This window comes from Sander lucioperca, chromosome 14 (genome assembly GCF_008315115.2).
Source record: "Sander lucioperca isolate FBNREF2018 chromosome 14, SLUC_FBN_1.2, whole genome shotgun sequence".
Classification (NCBI taxonomy): Eukaryota; Metazoa; Chordata; class Actinopteri; order Perciformes; family Percidae; genus Sander; species Sander lucioperca.
Genome location: NC_050186.1, coordinates 5,509,778 through 5,529,301, shown reverse-complemented (window position 1 = coordinate 5,529,301; position 19,524 = coordinate 5,509,778). Strand labels below are relative to the sequence as shown.

Genomic DNA, 19,524 nt, shown 5'->3' with positions numbered 1-19,524 from the left:
CTGATTATGACTTATGCTTGCAATTTTGTTTTTACAAAGGATAGGCCTAAATGTTGTTTTGATATACTGCCGATACACAATTATTTACATTTTCATTTAAAGGGAAAAATGTATATTCTATATGTTTTGGTTTCATGATGGTACACCCTAGTAAAGCATTAATTTGGTGATGAAAGATGGAACACTGTTCTGGTATCTGGCTATGTAGATGAATACCTTATTTCGATGCAGTCAATCAAACCTTACATTAAGTAATAACTTCTGTTTGCAGGTTAGATAGCTAATTAGCTGCTCAGCTGCAACACATTAAACAACATGTAAAGATACCTGCAAATTACACTTGGTTCAAGTTAGATGCTGGTGTGGTTCTTAAGCAGGATTTATGCTTCTGCGTAAAATCTATGCCGTGGCTACGTGCGTAGGTACGTGGAGACACGGACCCTATGCCGTAGCCTGACGTGCACCTCTCGGAAAATTTAACTACACATCCGTGCGACGCACGTCGCTCGGCTGTGGGTTGGTAGGTTCTCTTTCTCCATAAACAACATGAAATCAAAGAGTGAATTCACTTTTCCTGCTACGAGTTCCCACCATGGTCAGAAAGCACAGGTGAGACACTTTTTTTCTCTCACTATGACTCTAGAGTCGGTACTCGTTCCGAAGTAAATCGCCGTCACTCTCTCATTCGCTCTACCAGAGATCGACGCACACACCAACGCACAAGTATAAACTTCTGGCCACTTACGTAGGCTACGGCGAAAGCTCTGTGTGGAGCCTCGGCAGAACCATAAATCACACTTTACTCTTCAATACCACGTTGTAGTGGTTTCAGATTTGCCATACTATATGTGAATTTTCCACATGCTATAAGCAACCAAACTCGATGTTACATTTTCTCAGAGGAGGATATCACATTTGTTTACTAGTCTGTTTTGGTTCTAGGACAACTGCTATCCATCATAGGAAACAGTTCTGTGATATCAGGCGACGAGCCAAACAAAAGTTGGCGGCGAACCATTTAGGACATTTTGTTAAAGGGAGGGGGTATCCACCAGCTTGTCCCTGACATCTGCACAATATGCAGCCATCTCAAATTAAAGCCTTTTCCCCCCTTTCAAAATCAAATGCAAGTGTGGTTGGCGTAATGTAAAACTACTTTTCAAAAGGGACTTTTGCTGATCGATTGGCTAATGGGTGCTCCCTGGGTAACAAGGGTTTAATCAACAAGGTTTTCTGACCGCATCTGTTTGTTGGTTTGCTATTGAAGTCCCCTCTTTTGTAACTTGTTGTAGACAGTGCATGAAGAAATCTTACACAGCTCAAGAGACAGGCATTAAGAAGCTATGAAAAGGTATTGATTTGCAGGCGTAGTTCCTAATACAATTTAGTCATTTAGATTTAGTACTTTTTTTTAATCCAATGTTTTAGGTATTCAGTTCAAGCTGTGATGGGGGTATCAGTATTGCAGCAATCAGGTTCAGCCACACAAAGACAAACAACCACATGACATTTGTTTCTATCAGCAAGGTATGATGTTGTTCTCATTGGTTCTCAGTTCAAGCTGTGATGGGGGTATCAGTATTGTACTACTAGTTTGTTTGTGTGATCTAACCTAACAGAAGTAAGACATTATCACTAAAAGCATCATTCTTGTTCAACCAGTAATTGTAATTGGTCTACAGTTCATAAGTCATTTGTGATTTTGGGATCTTTTAATAATCTAATGTTAAAGTTAAAAAATAGTAATAATAATAATACTAATAATATTTAATATATGACACAATATTTGCCTCAGGCTGATAATTATCATTGCTGGAAATCTATTTTTGATAGAAGAGAACATACATATTTCAATGCATTTAGTGTCAGGAGAAAAATATCACATAATCAGCAGTTTTATTCATTGCATCAGTAGGAAGTTTTCATTATGCCATTTGCATACATTTTCTCATTAATTTCTGGGCATACAGAAATACTGAATAAAAGAAGACTCTTCTCCCATTAACCCTTAGGGGATTAAGTAAAAGAAAAGCTGAATATTGGCACGGATTCATAAAAATAGTACAATGCTTCCTTTAATATATTTTGGTTTTAAGATTCTTCTTCTTCATTTTTTTTATTACTATTATTATAATTTTTTACATTGCGAGTACTGAATGTAATAATCATACATTTAAACTACTTTAAACTTTAAATGTTCATTTTTCAAAATAAATTAAAGATATTCAAAAATTGAAAAAAAGCATTTATGTGTGTGTTAACTGTATGTATGCAAAATGCTACAAATCAAGTGGCTGAACAAGTAAACATATTAAGAAAGCTGGTAAATGAGCTAATCATGAGGCCAATATTTCCATGACCTGGCTTTCAACCTGCTTACTTGCAGACAGGAAATATCTAAAACATTTCTGCTGTATTGACACGTGTTCTTCATCCTGATTGTAAGTTTGCACTCCAAAGCAGGTCTCACAGCCCTACTGAATCAATATTGGAGGAGCAAAGCCCTTGTTCTCCGTGTATATAGATCCCTGTCTTCTGCTGGACTTTGCTTCCTCTGCACATTCTGATCACTCTCTGTCTGCTGGCAACGTGACTGGAGAACTGCAATGTATGCTGCCTTCATTTATATTCGACAGATACCAGAACGCAAGTTCAGCCTTAGATGATTTTTGGTGATGGTATATCTAACAATCATGCACATTTTAAGAGTATTTAAAAATGAAATCAAATTAAAGGTATTTTATATTTCCACAAATCTAGTTACACATGATCTGCCGCAGTTTTTATCAACAATATTTTGTGTTAAATTCTCCTGATGATGGTATCTGTAAACATAATGATTACACAGTACTATATGTGCATCAATATAGCGCCTGTATTTTGAGGGGCTAGTGCAGTGCATGTTTAAAACATGCCTGTGCAGAACGGGCCATATGGCTGTCTCGAGAACCACTGATCCAAACAAATTCACACACTGCGCTTCCTTGGTTCCTAAGCAATACACATGACATAGTTGTGTCCCCTACCCATGCTAGAGTATACGTGTCAGCTACCTATTTGGGAACAAGCTAAATCCGGGAAGGTTCATTCCGAAAGTTAGGTTGCTGATGCAATGATGTTTGAAATGTTTGACTTTTCTACAATGTAAAATCTGCATTCTCTCTTTCTTCCTCTGTTGTTGAATGTACTGTAGCGAGCGACGGAGAGCGAGCTGTACCCTGCATGCCATTTGGCGGTTCAACAGTTAATAAGGGTCCCCTCTCAATACACTACACAGTGTGTGCATAACATACTGCTAATAAATGCTCCCGTAGATCTCAGGAGCATGCACTCGACACTGCACTTCTTTGGGTCTTCAGCAATACAGTGTGAAGTCGATTGGATGAACAGCTGTCGAGAAAATTGAAGGATAGACTCATAGCATATTATTCTCAAGTTGTATGCAAATTATAGAATAGGACAGGGGACAGTTTTCTTTGGGGAGAAGGTGCCCTGGACTCGAACCCCAGCCTATTACAATATTGTCTGCTGCTTTTAAATAGGATGAGAAGAGTTAATGTGATTGGCCATTACTGAAGGCTGCGCCAACTCTATCCTCTGATAATATATTCCTAAACAATGTATTTATCCCTATTTCACATTTTCCACATTTACTATTCTGCCTGTATTCACCAAAATTGCACAAAGAAAAAAAAATGTTGTGTAGTACAGTATGTTTGCACCCTTGAATTGTGTTTGGGGACATATTAAGCCTTCGGTGTAGTGCTGCAGCTATCGATTATTTTAGGAATCAAGTATTCTATGGATTATTTCATCGATTAATCAAGTAACCGGATAAGAAATAATTTTGCTTTACAGTAAACAGCAATAGCAACTATACAAAAGAGGTTTCCTTTTTTCTGAAAAAGCAACCTTTTTTATTGCCTAAATTGCATACAATAACAGGGATAGATGCTAATATTTTAAGCATGGGCCACATGGGCCACCAAGCCCCTTATTCTGTTGGCAAAAGTAAATTTTTTGATGTAAATGTAAATCTTTTTTGCCCCCTTCCCCTTCTTGCCTCTGGCTCTTTGCACTGGATATGCAAAAGAGCTGTTCACCAAGCCCAGGTAAATGTGACTGTAAAAATCTTACAGCAGGGCTATTCAACTACACTGTTCAGGGGGACACATTTTAAGAAGGCTAATACTACTAAGTGAGGAGAAAGAATAAAGAATGCAGACATCACCGGCATGGTCCGGTGACATCATTCACGTGCATATTAGGTAGCCATGCTCCAGGGGGGAGGGGCTGGTTTGTCTCTGGCAGCAGCTAAGTTTACAGAAATTTGTCAAAATGTCAAGATTAGTAGCAAACTAATAGAAAGTTAGATTACAAACCGGGAGCTTTCGTTTTAGCTTGTTTGTAAAACATCGCTATATGCAGAGTAGCATGCTGTAGGCTAGTTGTGGAAAACAGCGCGGTGGACGAGAGCAGCAGACATTAATTAGCTACCTTGTGTCAGGTTCGTTCCATGGAATGGATGAGTAGACTGGATGTTTTCTACAGAGATGATGTAGCAGCATGTTTGCAGCTTAAAATGATCCCAAACTTTCTGTTGTTTTCTCTTGCCGCTCTCTTCTCTTAACCCCTCACTATTTTCGCTAATCTGCGCCGTCAGTCTTGTGTCCAGCGTCAGCCCGTTGTGCGCTAGTAATTATCATCCATGTGGAAACACAGTGTGCTGTACAACGTTAGTTACATTGATTAAACGAAGCTTCGAGGCAAAGAATTTTGCATCGAGGATTTTTAGTAATCGAATTATTCGAGTTACTTCGGTGTATTCATAATTTCTTTTTTTACCAATGATTATGACAGATTCTGATTCAGCTATCAATACTCACTCCTTAGTTTGCTTTATGTTAATTAGTTTGTGGTAATTTCATTTGATTTTGACACTGGCCCCTCTATAAAACAGGAATTTAGGATTATATAACAATTTAGTACTAATTTTAAGGCACTTATCATGCCACAGAGCAATTTTTTCAGGGCCCCTGAGGAAGATGAGCACTATGCATAATTAAGCCTAGAAGTGGGCATCATTAAACACAGAAAATGTGGAAAACCTTGAACTTAATGTAAGACATCATCAACAAGTTACTTTTATTTATATAGCCCAATATCCCAAATTTACCTAAAGGGGGTTTACAATCTGTACAACATATGACACCCTCTGTCCTTAGACCCTCAATTCAGATTAAAAAAAAAACTCCCCAAAAAATCAACTTAATAGGGAAATGGAAGAAACCTAAGGAAGAGCAACTGAGGAGGGATCTCTCTCACTGGAAGGGCAGACATGCATAGAATAACCAACATAATGAAATTACAGTATATACAATCATGATGACAAAATATGCATAGCATGTAAACATATATTAAGAATACAGAGTTACTGGAACTATACTAAACAGAAACACCAAACACGATAAGTGTGCAGCCATTCCCACTGTACATTATCGACTTCATGCCCTATGTGTACACAGGCATGTTTGTTTGACTTGGTAGAGCAAATCTATTAAACTGCTATTTCATCCTGTTAGAAGAGTAAGAGACATTCATTGTGAGTTTCAAACAAGTCATTACTAACTCTCAGAGGATGCTAATACCTGATAGATGAAAGCTATATTGCATGCCTGCATTCCCATTGACTAACTCATTAATTCACTCAATCACCAATCCATCCGTAGCCCTTTCCAAACTCAGACAACGCCTCACCTCTTGACATATGCTTCAGGTCTATCGGTCTTGATCAGCAGACATGCAGTCCACTCAGCTTTGTAGTAACTTTGTGTGTGTGTGTGTGTGTGTGTGTGTGTGTGTGTGTGTGTGTGCGTGCTGTAGGCCTATGGATACTCTCTCCTCTCAACACCTCCTGCTTTCCTTTCCTCAGAAACTGACTCAGCAGCCACTGTCAGGTCTGCTTAATTTTGTCATGGTTGACTTCCTGCTACCTGGAGTCTCATCTGCCAGAGCCCCTTAATCCACTTGTCACTCATAACAACAAAAAGCTAGGAAGGTGCTCCTTGAATGAAGACAGGGAGGTAGAGCATTGGTGGGTGTAGCGGGAGAGTTGGTTTGGAGGTTTTTGTGCAGGTGCGAGGCACATTTGCATGGCAGCAGCTGTGGGAGTTTCAGACTTATGGAAAATTTCAACACTAATCCAAGACTACAGAGGAAGCCCATAAATCCTTGTGAAGAAATAAAATGCATCGTCCTACAGTACCGTAAATTTTGTTTTTCTTTCACTACTTCAATTTTATTTAAAACAATCCCCAAACATTTGCTCAATTCATACTTTTAACAGTTGTGCAACTTGTTTCCTATTTCATCACTATCAAATGTAGTTCTGTCATTGCAATAAAAATGCATTTTATTAATGCTACTCTTGCCAGACCCACTGGCAAGAAGGGCATTGAGCGTGCCGTTGCCCGTGATGGAAAGAGGAAAGAGGATTGGCAGAATGGGCAGTCCTGAGGATGTTTGGTGATGTAGAGAGGAGCGATAAGTTTAAATTAGTTTTTATGGATCTCTGTAGTCCGTGTGTGTCCAATATGCCTCCAGGATGCCTATACTCCTGCTGATCTGCACAGAGAAAAACTAGCAGTTTGGGTAGAATACCATAAAATAACCAGGCAGTTTGGCTTGTTATTTTGCAACAGCCTGGTGCTGATTGTGCATGATTTAAATAAGCTAGCCACAATGGATTAGAGTTCTGTAACTGCACTTTGCTTTCATAGTGTGTTTCTTTTTTGAAATTAGTAAAACTGTTGCTCCCAGACAGCTGAATTTAATCGAATGAAAAATAACAACTTCAAGCAGCCAACATGCATTTATGGATGAGACTTTAGTAGCATTATTGCCATATTCACACTGAAATGGTATTTTTTTATGCTGATGCTAAGTGTGAAAATACCAACATTCTTGTCCTGCACCATCTCAACTATATAAAAGTCGCAGTCACCAGATCAGATATGTCAAATTACATCAGATGTTTAACAACATGATACAAAATGTCATCCAGCTCATATGACGAAATGTAAAACCTACACCCTTGTTGATGTACAAATCTCAATTGCAATTGTGTCGCTCTAAGTGTGGGATTCATCTAGTAAGACAGTGGCCCACACATCGTGGTCTATAGGCACTCACAAGGGGTACCTCAGGAGGTCCGTAGATAAATTGAGACATTGTCCCATGTCATAATTAACAGCACATATCAAATGAGGGTGCAGAATGCCAAATCTCTCAGTCCAAAGTCAGACTTGCGTTTTAAAGTTTAGATGGTCTTCGTAGTTACAGGAAGTGATGCACTGTTGCAGTATAAAAGTCTAGTCACGTGGCATTCCAATATTCTGTGGTGCAGCCAATTTTCGCATCTGGAATCTGCTTTCTGCTAAGAATTGTGTCATTACAGACCCAGAAAAGAGAAAACCAGAGAAGTCAAAATGATCATGCTCACTAGGGCTTGAAATTAACACCAGCTAGTCTAGGTAAAATTTGACTGTGGCATTTGACTGTGGCAGGTAACACAATTCCACCTGCAGCTTTGTTGGCTGTTTTCTGATTCTGTTTCCATATCAACACAAAGCTTCTCTACTGAGGCTTCAACTGTGTGTGCTTTAATATATTCTTTCCTACCTACTCGTTTAAAAAAAAATAATAATAATACTGCACAACTGTCTTATTGTCCATTCCTGAATATTGTGTTATTGAGTGTGAGGTAGTGAAGTTCATAAAGTTACGTTTTCAATTCTTTCATCCACAGCACAGTAGTGGTTTCATTGTAGCAAAAGTGCACACCAACATACTGTAGTCAGGATGGCAAATGTTAAAAGAGAACAATTGGAGCAAATGACATTTGCATAGTGAGTATGTTGTTTTTTGTCACTATACAGCTGTAGACATATTGTGTGTTTTGATATATTTGGCACATTTACTTTTAAGTAAACATAGATGGGTGGAATAATACTAGATTACACTAATGCATTTCACAGTCAGTAATCAACACTTGGTTCCTCTGGGTTATCTCGGATCCTACGGCTATACTGGAAACATAATAGAAGCAAACAGTCCCTGCTGCTGAACTGCTGACTTGTTAATCAAGTTGACATCTTCACACAAAAAAACATCCCAGAAGCAATGCTGCACATTCAGGTTCACTCTAACTTTAATTATTTATTTAGTTTCGGCATATGTATTGCCTTGCAAGCTAGGTGCATATGAGCAAGGTCATAGTAGACAGAGGATGTTGTCCTGGGCAGTAGTATTTATTTGTTTTACAGGTATACACATGGAATTGTAATGCTTATCCCTGCCAATTTGGTACAGGAGTGATTCACTATTAGACAACTATGTTGGGCTGGAGTTGTTGTGGCCATGTCTGTTTTTAATCTGTTGTTCTTCTTGAAATAAAGCTTAAATACATAAATAAAGTCTTAAGTACATCCACTTTTGCAAGCATTTGATACAATTTATGGTAGAGATGCAGAAAAAAACTGAAAAAGTCATTACATTTTTGACATTATGAGAGTGAGGGTAATAATCAGCTGACAACAATACTTTGATTTGTGTATGTACATGCCATTTGGTAATGTGACAACAAGGGCAACTCCAGTTGGCAGGAAGTAGAACGTCAAGCATTGTTGGATGCATTATTATCATTATGATAATGATTATTATTATGAATAATGCATAGAGAGAGAGTCATTTTGTGTCTAGTTACTGTATTTGCATGAGTTTTAAAGCGAAACCTTATTCCAAGCTGATACCACCTCCCTCTTTACCTGAGACAAGAATCAACATCTGGGCTAATTACGGGAACATGGTCACACGAGAGGGGTATTCCAAAACTCTGACCTGTGTGTTTTTACTTGATGTTATTTATACTTTACAATTGCTTTCCCTAGCCCCCTCTTCTCAGTGTCCCTGGGTGAATGAACATGTGAATGACCACAACTGGCAAGCAGTAGACTCACATAGCTTATCTTTTTTCCCCAGTCGTCTGACAGCCAGAACAGAAAGAGTAGACTTTCAGTGGAAAGTCTTCAGCAGAAAAAAAAACAGATAGGTCATTTGTTCAAATGCCTAAATCTATGTGTCCTGACCTGCTTGTTAATGTTCATGGTTAGCTTCAGCACATCCTAGTGGTAACATTTACTATTTTTTTCTATTTAAAACTGGGCTCATATGACCCTTACATGATAAATATGCATACAGGAAGTATGTGATTTGAATCACGGAGACATGTATGTAAATTAATGTATTACAATCCATCTGCTCACATCACCTGCATTGGTTTCTTTTCATCACACCTACTCCTATATATGAGTGCTTTTGTGAAATATGTTAATTTTATGAGTTTGTGTATTGAAACTAGCACATCTATATGATGCTACCTTACAACTTATGCTAATGTAGATTCATTGGGATCCACTTTCTATGTATTTCTGCTTTGCAATTTCATTTTATACAGTCCACCATCTGTCTCTGGAGGAAGTGAAAGTAGGTGGTAGTAGGTGTTTATCTAACTGTCAAATCACATGGTTTGTGTGTAGGATGGAAGACTATGTTTACGTTTTTCTTTCAGATAACCTCTTTCTAATAACTGTTTTCTCTCATTAGCAAAAGTGGAAGCAGCGCGGTACTGTAGGAAGAAGTCCTAAGAAGGAAGGTTTGTTCTACAAAGAGAGTGACGTTGACACGGGATACCACTGTTGTTTACGAGATGAAATGAGAAATTGATCTTTCACTGACCTTACCCACTGGTTTTTGGACTAATCATAAAGGTTGTTTTGGACAGCACTCACAAAGACTGCTTGTGCTGTTTTTTTTTGTTTTTAATGAAAAAGCCATCAATGGTATATCATGTGTTTCTATTTATTCTGTAATCCGTTTGTCAGGTGCATGTATACACATAAATGAATAAACTATTTACTGCCTATCACAAGAAATATAATTTATCAGGTAGTGCATCCATGTTTCATCACAGAACAGTAGTAGTATGACTCAATAAATATGTGATTATATGTACACGTTCAATGGGCACCGACCTTGATGGCATTGGTGGAAATCTGGATCTCATGCAGCTTCCTCATCGTGCCATCACGGTCAATGAAGTAGGATGAGGCCAGCTGATGAAGGGCTTCCACGTTCTGAGTAGCGTTGACAAGCTTCCTGTCCAGCTTGTTTTTGGCCAGGTACATAGTCAATGCCTCCTCTCCTATAGGTAGGACAAGGAAATGGAAATATGATGAAGATTATACACACTTACTGCTTTGGATGTTTTGGAGAAAAAAAGTACTTGATGTACTGTGGTGAGAGCAAGTGAAGTATTTAGGGTCTCAATTGAAGAAATTATCTTGATTTAAAGTGCACTGAATAAATAATGTGAGTGTACTGCAGATATATTCATCTGTGAGAATTGTCCGATCCATACTTATCTCAGCAGCCAATGGAGCTCTTAATGGGAGGGATAAGTCAGAGGTCTGAATACCCAGGCAAGCAGTTTTAGCTTAAGAAACTAGATGCCCCAGTTTTCCAGGAACAGTCTCTGTATTTGCTGCTTCATCCCCAGCTGGCACCATCCCCAGAAATGTCCCCGAATTTACCCCTATTGGGATGGCATTATTTCCATGAGCGGTCTAGTGATATAGAATTCTTACCTCAATACCACAGGAATTTTATCCCATGGAGAACAAATATATCACATCCGGTATCTTTTTTTCCACCAGCTACCCCAGGCAGGGAAAAGACAAATTCAATATAAATACACAAATAGACAATAACATTACCTATTGCAGAGATTTAATTAGTGCAGAGAAAATTAGTAAAAATGAAATGAGTACAGGAGGCTGGTGTGGAGTCACTTGAGGAAGATTGTACCTGTTTATCTGTACTGTGACATTGCGTGGCATGTTCCAGGATAACCACAGTGCCACTGATTTTTTTTCCTTTTTTTTTTTTACTTTATCTAAGTGACTAAAATGACTTGTGGATGGTTAAATTACAGCCCTTGTGTGGTGATACTAACACTGCCTGGAAAGGTGTTAGAACATTTATTTATTTTCCATTTCCTTCTCTCGTATACTTCTAGTTCTATTCCTACCAACAATGGTTTTAAACCAAAGAGAAGAATACTTTACATAGCCAAGTTGTTGTCTCTTAAATCAACAACAATCTGTTTAGTGTCTTGCTGGCATAAATATCCGCCATAATTAAGCCAAACAGTCCTAATGAGCCGTTGTTGTTGGTGGTGTCCTATCTGAGATAGTTCAAATGTAGACTTGGGTGAACCTGACATTCTTACTCATTTGCTGAGGTAAAGAGGCAGAGTCCCCATCTCCTCTATGATAAGGTCACAACTACTGTGAATATAAAACTGATTATGTACACACAATAATCAGCATGCCTCTAATCTCCTACCATAAATGCAGTACTATGCCCAGAATTCAAATTTGAGATGTGAGAAATAAAAACTCAAAGCACCCTGTACGTGTGCCCAGTATGTACTGTATGTCAAGTTTGACTGTCCACAGGAAAAATAGTCAGGGAATGTACAGTACTGTGCAAAAGTTTTAGGCAAGTATGAAAAAATGCTGTAAACTAAGAATGCTTTCAAAAATGAAAGTGTTAATAGTTTATTTTCATCAATTAACAAAATGCAGTGAATGAACAGAAGAGAAATCTAAATCAAATAAATATTTGGTGTGACCACCCTTTGCCTTCAAGACAGCATCAATTCTTTTAGATACACTTGCACAATGTTTTTGAAGGAACTCGGCAGGTAGGTTATTCCAAACATCTTGAAGAACTAACCACAGATCTTCTATGGATGTAGGCTTCCTCAAATCCTTCTTTCTCTTCATGTTATCCCAGACAGACTCGATGATGCTGAGATCAGGGCTCTATGGGGGCCATGCCATCACTTCCAGGACTTCTTGTTCTTCTTTACACTGAAGATAGTTCTTAATGACCTTGACTGTATGTTTGGAGTCATTGTCCTGCTGCAGAATACATTTGGGGCCAATCATATGCCTCCCTGATGGTATTGCATGATGGATAAGTATCTGACTATATTTCTCAGCATTGAGGACACCATTAATCCTGACCAAATCTCCAATTCCATTTACAGAAATGCAGCCCCAAACTTGCAAGGAACCTCCACCATGCTTCACTGTTGCCTGCAGACACTCATTATTGTACCGCTCTACAGCCCTTCGGCGAACAACCTGCCTTCTGTACAGCCAAATATTTCAAATTTTGACTCATCAGTCCAGAGCTGCTATTTTTCTGCACCCCAGTTCCTATGTTTTCATGCATAGTTGAGTCGCTTGGCCTTGTTTCTATGTTGGAGGTATGGCTTTTTGGCTGCTACTCTTCCAGGAAGACCAATTCTGGCCAGACTTCTCCAAACAGTAGATGGGTGTACCTGGGTCCCACTGGTTTCTGCCAGTTCTAAGCTGCTGGACATCTTCCGATTTTGAAGGGAAATAAGCTTGATGTGTTTTTCATCTGCTGCACTAAGTTTCCTTGGCCGACCATTGCGTATACGATCCTCAACGTTGCCCGTTTCTTTGTGCTTTTTCAAAAAAGCTTGGACACCACATCTTGAAACACCAGTCTGCTTTGAACTGCTTGATGCAGTATAACTACCTATATACTATAATTGGTTGATCATACACCTGACTACAATCCTACAAAATCCCTGACTTTTTGCAAGTACCTATAAGAATTGATGCTGGTTTGAAGGCAAAGGGTAGTAACACCACATATTGATGTGATTTAGATTTTTCTTTTGTTCGCTCACTTTGCATTTTGTAAATTGATAAAAATAAACAATCATTATTTATATTTTTGAAAGCATTCTTAGTTTACAGCATTTTTTCACACCTGCCTAAGACTTTTGCATAGTACTGTATGTAAACAGAACCAATGACCTTTCAGTAAGTGTCTTTATACCGCAAAAGGTGAAGAATGTGAACACTCGAAGCAGTAACAGGGCCAAATATTTATAGAGCACCAGAGAATCTCTCTGATTTGCATGACATGTGTTAAAGGGCTGAGCTGCTCATTCTTTACACATCATATTTTTTCCATCTCACATTCCTAAAAGCAGAAACAGAGCAACAAAAAGCAAACAAGCAAACACCAATTCACTTTTGCCAGCTCACACAAACTTGCCTTCGAAGGTTACTGTTCAAATGGCAAACCATATGCCTGGAACTCGCTCAAGAGCATGTCACATATGTTCAGGTTTCCAGTGATGTGAATGGTTATTTGGCCCCCAGCGATGCATTAGAATTGGTCACTTAACTTGTGGTGACCGTGACTATAGGGTGGGTAGCAGTCAGGGCCAATGTCTCATGCCTGGTTAGAGTACAAGCACTGAGGGGACTAGGCCCCATTCTCTGACACTACCATGCTCTCTCTCCCTCGGGGGTTAGCAAAGTTACTTACACACACTTGACTTACACTGCTGCACAAGAATAACGGTCCCACATTAAGCCCTTGATCTGCCCTTTTTATCTCTATTGCAACTTAGTGTGGCATAAAGTAGGCCCTCTGTACATAAATACTCTGCTGGTCAAGCAAAAAATTCATCCGTGTGCACCTTTCTGTAAGTAATACATTGTGTTTTATTTATTATTACGGGGCGCCTTGCTGGCACGCTGCCAGAATTAATCAGCTCATGCAGAGCTTATGTGTTTACAGCTGAGAGGTATTTAAAAACAATGTACTGTTTCACCTCAAAAGAGTGTGTGTGTGAAGGTATCTCCTACATATGTACTTTTCTGTGTGTGCACACGGGTTGTCGATGAGGGTTAGGAGTGCAAGTAGGGTTTTAAAGTAATGGAATGGCTGGGAGTGCTCAATTTGGAGTTAATGGTACATGTGTGGGTCACTTTATGGAGAGCATTAAACTATACTGCTTTACACCATGCAGAGGAAAGATGCTAATGGATATTATTGTTGTTGTTTTTTTAAAAAAAATTCATAAATCATATTGATTCACAGAATACCTACACAGTATTTTTCCTGTCATATTTTACCCTTGAAAACAGGTGCATAGACGTTCTAAAATAAACAAAATAACCACACAATTCATTCAAATAAGTCGACGAATGAATTTAACCAATTTTCTACTCAACCATAACTAGATTGTCCCTGCTTTTGCAAAAGATATTCTAAAAGTGGGGCTGTTGCTTTGAGATAGCCACGCTTTCAATGCCCAATTATGCCCTGTGCTTTTCATGTTGGCAGCAGAACAACAGCAACTACAACAAGTTTTAAGTGTGACGTGGCAAAAAGGTACCACCGACAGCTTTCGCAGGGCACTTTTTCACTACAACCCAGAGCACAGCCAGAGTTCAGCATATGAACTCTAGCCTCAGGCTTCAGTGACCACAAGTCATTTGAATAAACTACGTCCTTCTCTTCAGTGTTAAACACATGAGACCATTGCACTGAAAAGGTCTCTAATCCAGTCATATAGGTTGTGTATTCACTAGAGAGTATGAGAGCAAATGTGTGAAGGGCGTATGTGTGAAGTCTTGGTTCTTTTCAACAGGTCCGACTGACCCTAAAGTGACACTATGTAACTATTGAGAGAAAAAATATCACATTATTTCTCTTTAAAATGAAAAGTAGAAATGATAAGCAATAAAATGCACCCTTCCTCAATTCAATACACTTAGGGGTTATGCATGTACCTTTCTTAAACTGGTATTGCCAGTAGCTCATGGTGCTAAATGTTAGCTAATTGTAAGAAAACTGATGTTGATATTGCTGTGTGACTGACATGTTACTGACACGTCTTGGATTTTTAACTTGTAGCCTTCGTTGTTGCTATTCTGGAAAAGTTAGTTGGAAGAGTCTCACTCTTAGAGTTGGAGATGTGTATTTTTGGCCTCTTAAGTCCATTATGCAGGCCAATGGCCTTATCAAAAATGTAGCTGTTTGGATTTAATTACCCGTTTATCTTCCTACACTTTCATGAACATTTGCATCTCGTCGCTCTCTCAACTCAAGTGCTGTGAACCCTTCTTTACAGATACCAACAGAATTCACAGTGAAACAGCAGCAGCCTCACTCAAAGTGTAAAACTGATTTCAAACTTATATTAGGGAGAGGGACTGACAGATGTGGTGAAATATGTCCCCCGCAGCTTTAGCAAAAAGCAAATCTGTCCTTCACACTTTTTTCAAAAGTACAGCCTTCGTTGTGCAGAAAACTCCTTTACCTAAGTAGTAAGTAAGTAAGTAACTTAAGTCCTGGACACATAGTAAGGTTTGAATTCTATTGTCAATAAACATACTGCACCTACAGTCTTGTTCTCAGTGGCTGAAGGCAAACCAAAGACCTCAAGCATCTATGTCAAACTGTTTTGATGTATAGATGATTAGTTTTGGCTTCAGAACTTCAGTTACATTCTGGAGCATCAACTCACAGTGGTGGTGTCTTTTGTTGGAAAATCTGAGATGTATTCGCTTTGTTTAAGCTTCGAGTCTCCCACGTGCAGGGTGCACCCAGGATGCAGTCGGGTTATATGTTGCACTTCAAAATACACATCCCTTGATGCCTACTTTAAAGCCTTCACATTTGCCAGAGTCTCGGTTTCGTGTGGTATGAGGTAGTTAAAATGTTCAGACAGCAGAAAGGCAGCAGGTAATTGATAATTTCCTCAAACATCTTCAGCAGACGCTGTCAGTCAGTAGTGTTGAAAGAAAGTAACTGAAAATCTTCCTCTCTTAAAGCTTGTTAGAATGGAGCTACTACAGTATTATATTTCCACACATTTACTAACTCCAAGAGCTTTTGAATTAACACGGTCCAATATCCAAAGACAAGTTAAAACTGTAGTTATTATTATTATTACTATTATTGTCTATTGTTATTTTCAAATAAATCAGATATGATCATATTCAGCATTAATCTTTCAAAGTGTAACAACCACAGCACAATTAGCGAGTCATTGCCTCGCTGCGCCCTGGGCCAGTACTTCTCCACAGGCATCAGAAAACTGGCAAATAAAAATTTAATATATAAACCTTCATGTTCAGTTGAGAGTGTCTTTGTGATTTGAGACATAAACAAAGGGTATTGTCACAAACTGTTTTTTGTTCTCTGAGCACTGGGTGTCCAGTGCTTCCAGGCACCACAGGCAGCATTGTTTCTGACATAAAAGGAAGCCAAGGGACAATAAGATTCAAACAAAAAGATAAATACATTGGGAAAAAAATGTTTGTATAATCCAAAAGTAATACTCCACTAAACTTTGGGCTTTAGTTTAAAAAATGGGATATGGGACGGGGTTACATAATCAGTTGAACGGATTAAATGAGTGTGTCCTTAACAAAAAACAACAGCACTGGTCAGCTGTTCAGTGTCTGTCAATGGCAATGGTAGAGGAAGTGGGAAGTCTTACTGTCGCACACAGTCTTACTGAAAAGGAAATGGTGGCATAAAAAGCGTGTCACAATGGAGACCGCAGTACTCGTTCTCTGTCCCCTCCCTAACAGTTTATTACTTATTGAAGGCAATCTTTGCCCAACCTTTAACCACAACATAATCTTTACCTAACCCGAACCAAGTAGTTTCAGTTGCCTTAATTTCACCTTTCACCTTAAAGATGCCCTGTGGAGTTTTTTCGGTTTTGTTTACTCAAAGCATTATGTGTATCCTTGAGGCATAACTAATGTGTATTTCCTTCCTCATAAAACATTTGCAAAGCTGTTATCTTAATATTTTATAATTGTGCATTGCATATATATTTGCTATCTTGCAATCTTCTTCTTCTCCACTGCCTTTGCAGGCGCATCAATACTGGGTGTTACCACAGCAGATGTCGGTCAAAGAAAAATGTGAAACTGGCACCAGGTATTGTGTCACACGTGTGATCTTGGGTGTGTATGTGCGTCCTTGTACACGTGCACAACACAAACAAATCAGGAACCCACTTGCAAACATTGTTTCAAAGCGCTACTAGTGGTCAAATACTCCACAGAGTACCTTTAACTGTTCAGATGTCAGATCAAACAAATTGTATAAGACTTATGGAGGACCTGTTGGAATGACATATGCTTGTGATGCTGTGTATTTGTCACTTCAGTATGAATCAGTTATAAACACCAAAATATCCAAGTGAGATATTGCAATAGGAAAAAAAAAAAGAAATACAGTAAAACAAGCTAGACAGTAAGATAAAACGGTGTGTTTTATCACCATACGATGCGTCCCAAATACGTCCATAAAGGTTATTATCTTTCAGAGATTATCAGCTCAGTCAGTTGTATTTCACTCAGTCAGGTAGAGATGTGGCACTTGAAGAAGATCACCACAATGATGTGCATTTACTGTCTTGCACAACCATTAGGCTAACAAGAAGAAGATGAAAGCTAGGTGACATAGCAATGGTTTAATGGCCATGCATGGTAACCCTTTCTATTCAGTTCAGAGGAGGACACCTCTAATGGGGCTCTTCACACTTGACCACTCAACTCTAAGTTGCCTGTGAGAAAGAGAATTTCTTCTTTCCTCTCAAGTGTATAATGACTCTTGAGACTACCAAATGTAGGTGGCTAAAGAGAGAACTAGCTTCTTCTTCTTACTTTATCACTAGCCTGGTGTGCACATTTATTGCTTCATATAACTGTGTTCTTTAATGGGCAATCCCAAGATTGAGATAAGAGTGTACTGACCCATAACTTGAAACAAGATGGCCTCAAGGTTAAAGATAATATGGTGATAACTCAGAGTTAGAGAAGAGGAGGTAGAGGTTAAAATGACTGGAAGGAAATAAATGTAAAGAGAAAGAGGACAAATACAAGGCGATGCAACACAATAAGATTAGGAAGGACGCTGTGGCTGAAAGTGATACTGGGATTATTTCTGTGGCTCATCTGTCTAATTTTAGCCAGCTGGTGCATCTGTGGCAGTGGCATTCTACGTAGTTTAACGTAATCACATTTTAACTTCATATAATGTTTCAGACTAATATTGTATTTCTAATTTCCAAAATGAGTGTTTCAGCATGAATTACATTGCAGAGTGGAGTATACAATATTGCAACTCTAAGTCTTCACACCTGATATGCACAGTTTAGCTTAATTATTAAAGTCTAGTGTTTGACATTAAGCGGACAGTAAGATTTTTCTTAGATTTCTTTACTCTGCTAACAGTTTCAGCATCAATGGTTCTAGCTGATGTATCAGTGCTGACACACAATACATGTTTGAATTTGTTCTGTAAATATTAGACAAAAGGGCAGGACAATAAGGACTGGATCTGTTCTAACTCTTTTCTAAATACACACAATTTAAATCAGGTTAGCATGTGTGTAGCTAGTTCCAAGTATGTATGTACTGCACAGTGTTGTACTAGAGAGATGGAAAACATATGAACAAAAGTATTATGAATATTTTTCCAACGGCATTGGATTGTAAGATTACAATGAGACAAACAGCATTTTGCACAACTGGAGCGACTAGCTGGCAAAGTTTCATGCATACAGTTATATGATATGGGGTTTGAGTAAAAGAGCGAATAATCATACTAATTATATCTTTGAGATGCAATTGGCAAAGTAATCACAGTTAGCTGCCTTCATGTGTCCCTCAGAGCTTGAGATAAGATAAGAGTTTCAAGGGAGAAGCCATTTATATTTAGACTTCGACAGCAGGGCTGCGTTTTATTTTGTGGAGTGCATCCCAAATACTGAACTCATCCATTAGAGGCATTTTTTTCTATTTCCACAGTGAGGTTTTGTTATTGGGAATTTAATGTGTATTTAAAATATATGTACCTAAAATTGCAGAATTTTTAGTGGTGGTGGTTTATCATTGCCAAACAAAATGCCAAACAAAAACAAAACTGTACACGCTAGTTTCTGAAAGTGCTTCTACCTGAAATGTGCTAAGCAAACCTGTTGTTCCTTAATAAGAAGTTGGTGCTTGTAGATACTTCCGAACAATACATATGATAATCATCCTCCTCCCATTTACCTGAAAGGTCTGTAAGTACAAGTGCTTATGAAGAAGATTATTTTCAGGTTAAATTTGGCATGTACATGAACATGCAATTACCATATGTATGAATATAATGGTCTCGGGGCATTGCGAATTAAATTGAAGCTGTGTTGTTAGACATTTGTGCATTCAGGCAACTTATTCAGAATATGCATCTTCTTATCACTTGGTCCTTCTACCCATTATGTATAAAGAACATTGTATAAATGTAAAAAGTTGAACTGCTAATTGCATTATGTTCTTATTTGAATGGAATCTTGCTCTGTGCAGGAAATAAGACATGTGCATAAGGTATTGGGCATGTATTGTTGCAAACTATTCATTAAAAGTTATCTATATTTAGTAGGTTTAGTGCTTCCATTTGGCAGCCACACCGTGCTTTCACAATATTAAAGATGTGAGATGTGAATGTGAGAATTCACATTATTTTAAGGATGTTACAGTGTGTCTTGCTTTTTCA

The 19,524-nt window shown here is 38.5% G+C and overlaps 1 protein-coding gene across 1 annotated transcript in view; it reads right to left on the bottom strand.

The window, feature by feature from the left end:
• Positions 1-19,524, bottom strand: part of brinp1 (bone morphogenetic protein/retinoic acid inducible neural-specific 1) — a 118,595-nt gene that overhangs the window by 45,780 nt on the left and 53,291 nt on the right. The window contains exon 4 of the mRNA XM_031306573.2: positions 10,092-10,261. Coding sequence (XP_031162433.1) covers positions 10,092-10,261 — 170 coding nt within the window. The remainder of the gene's footprint in view (positions 1-10,091; positions 10,262-19,524) is intronic.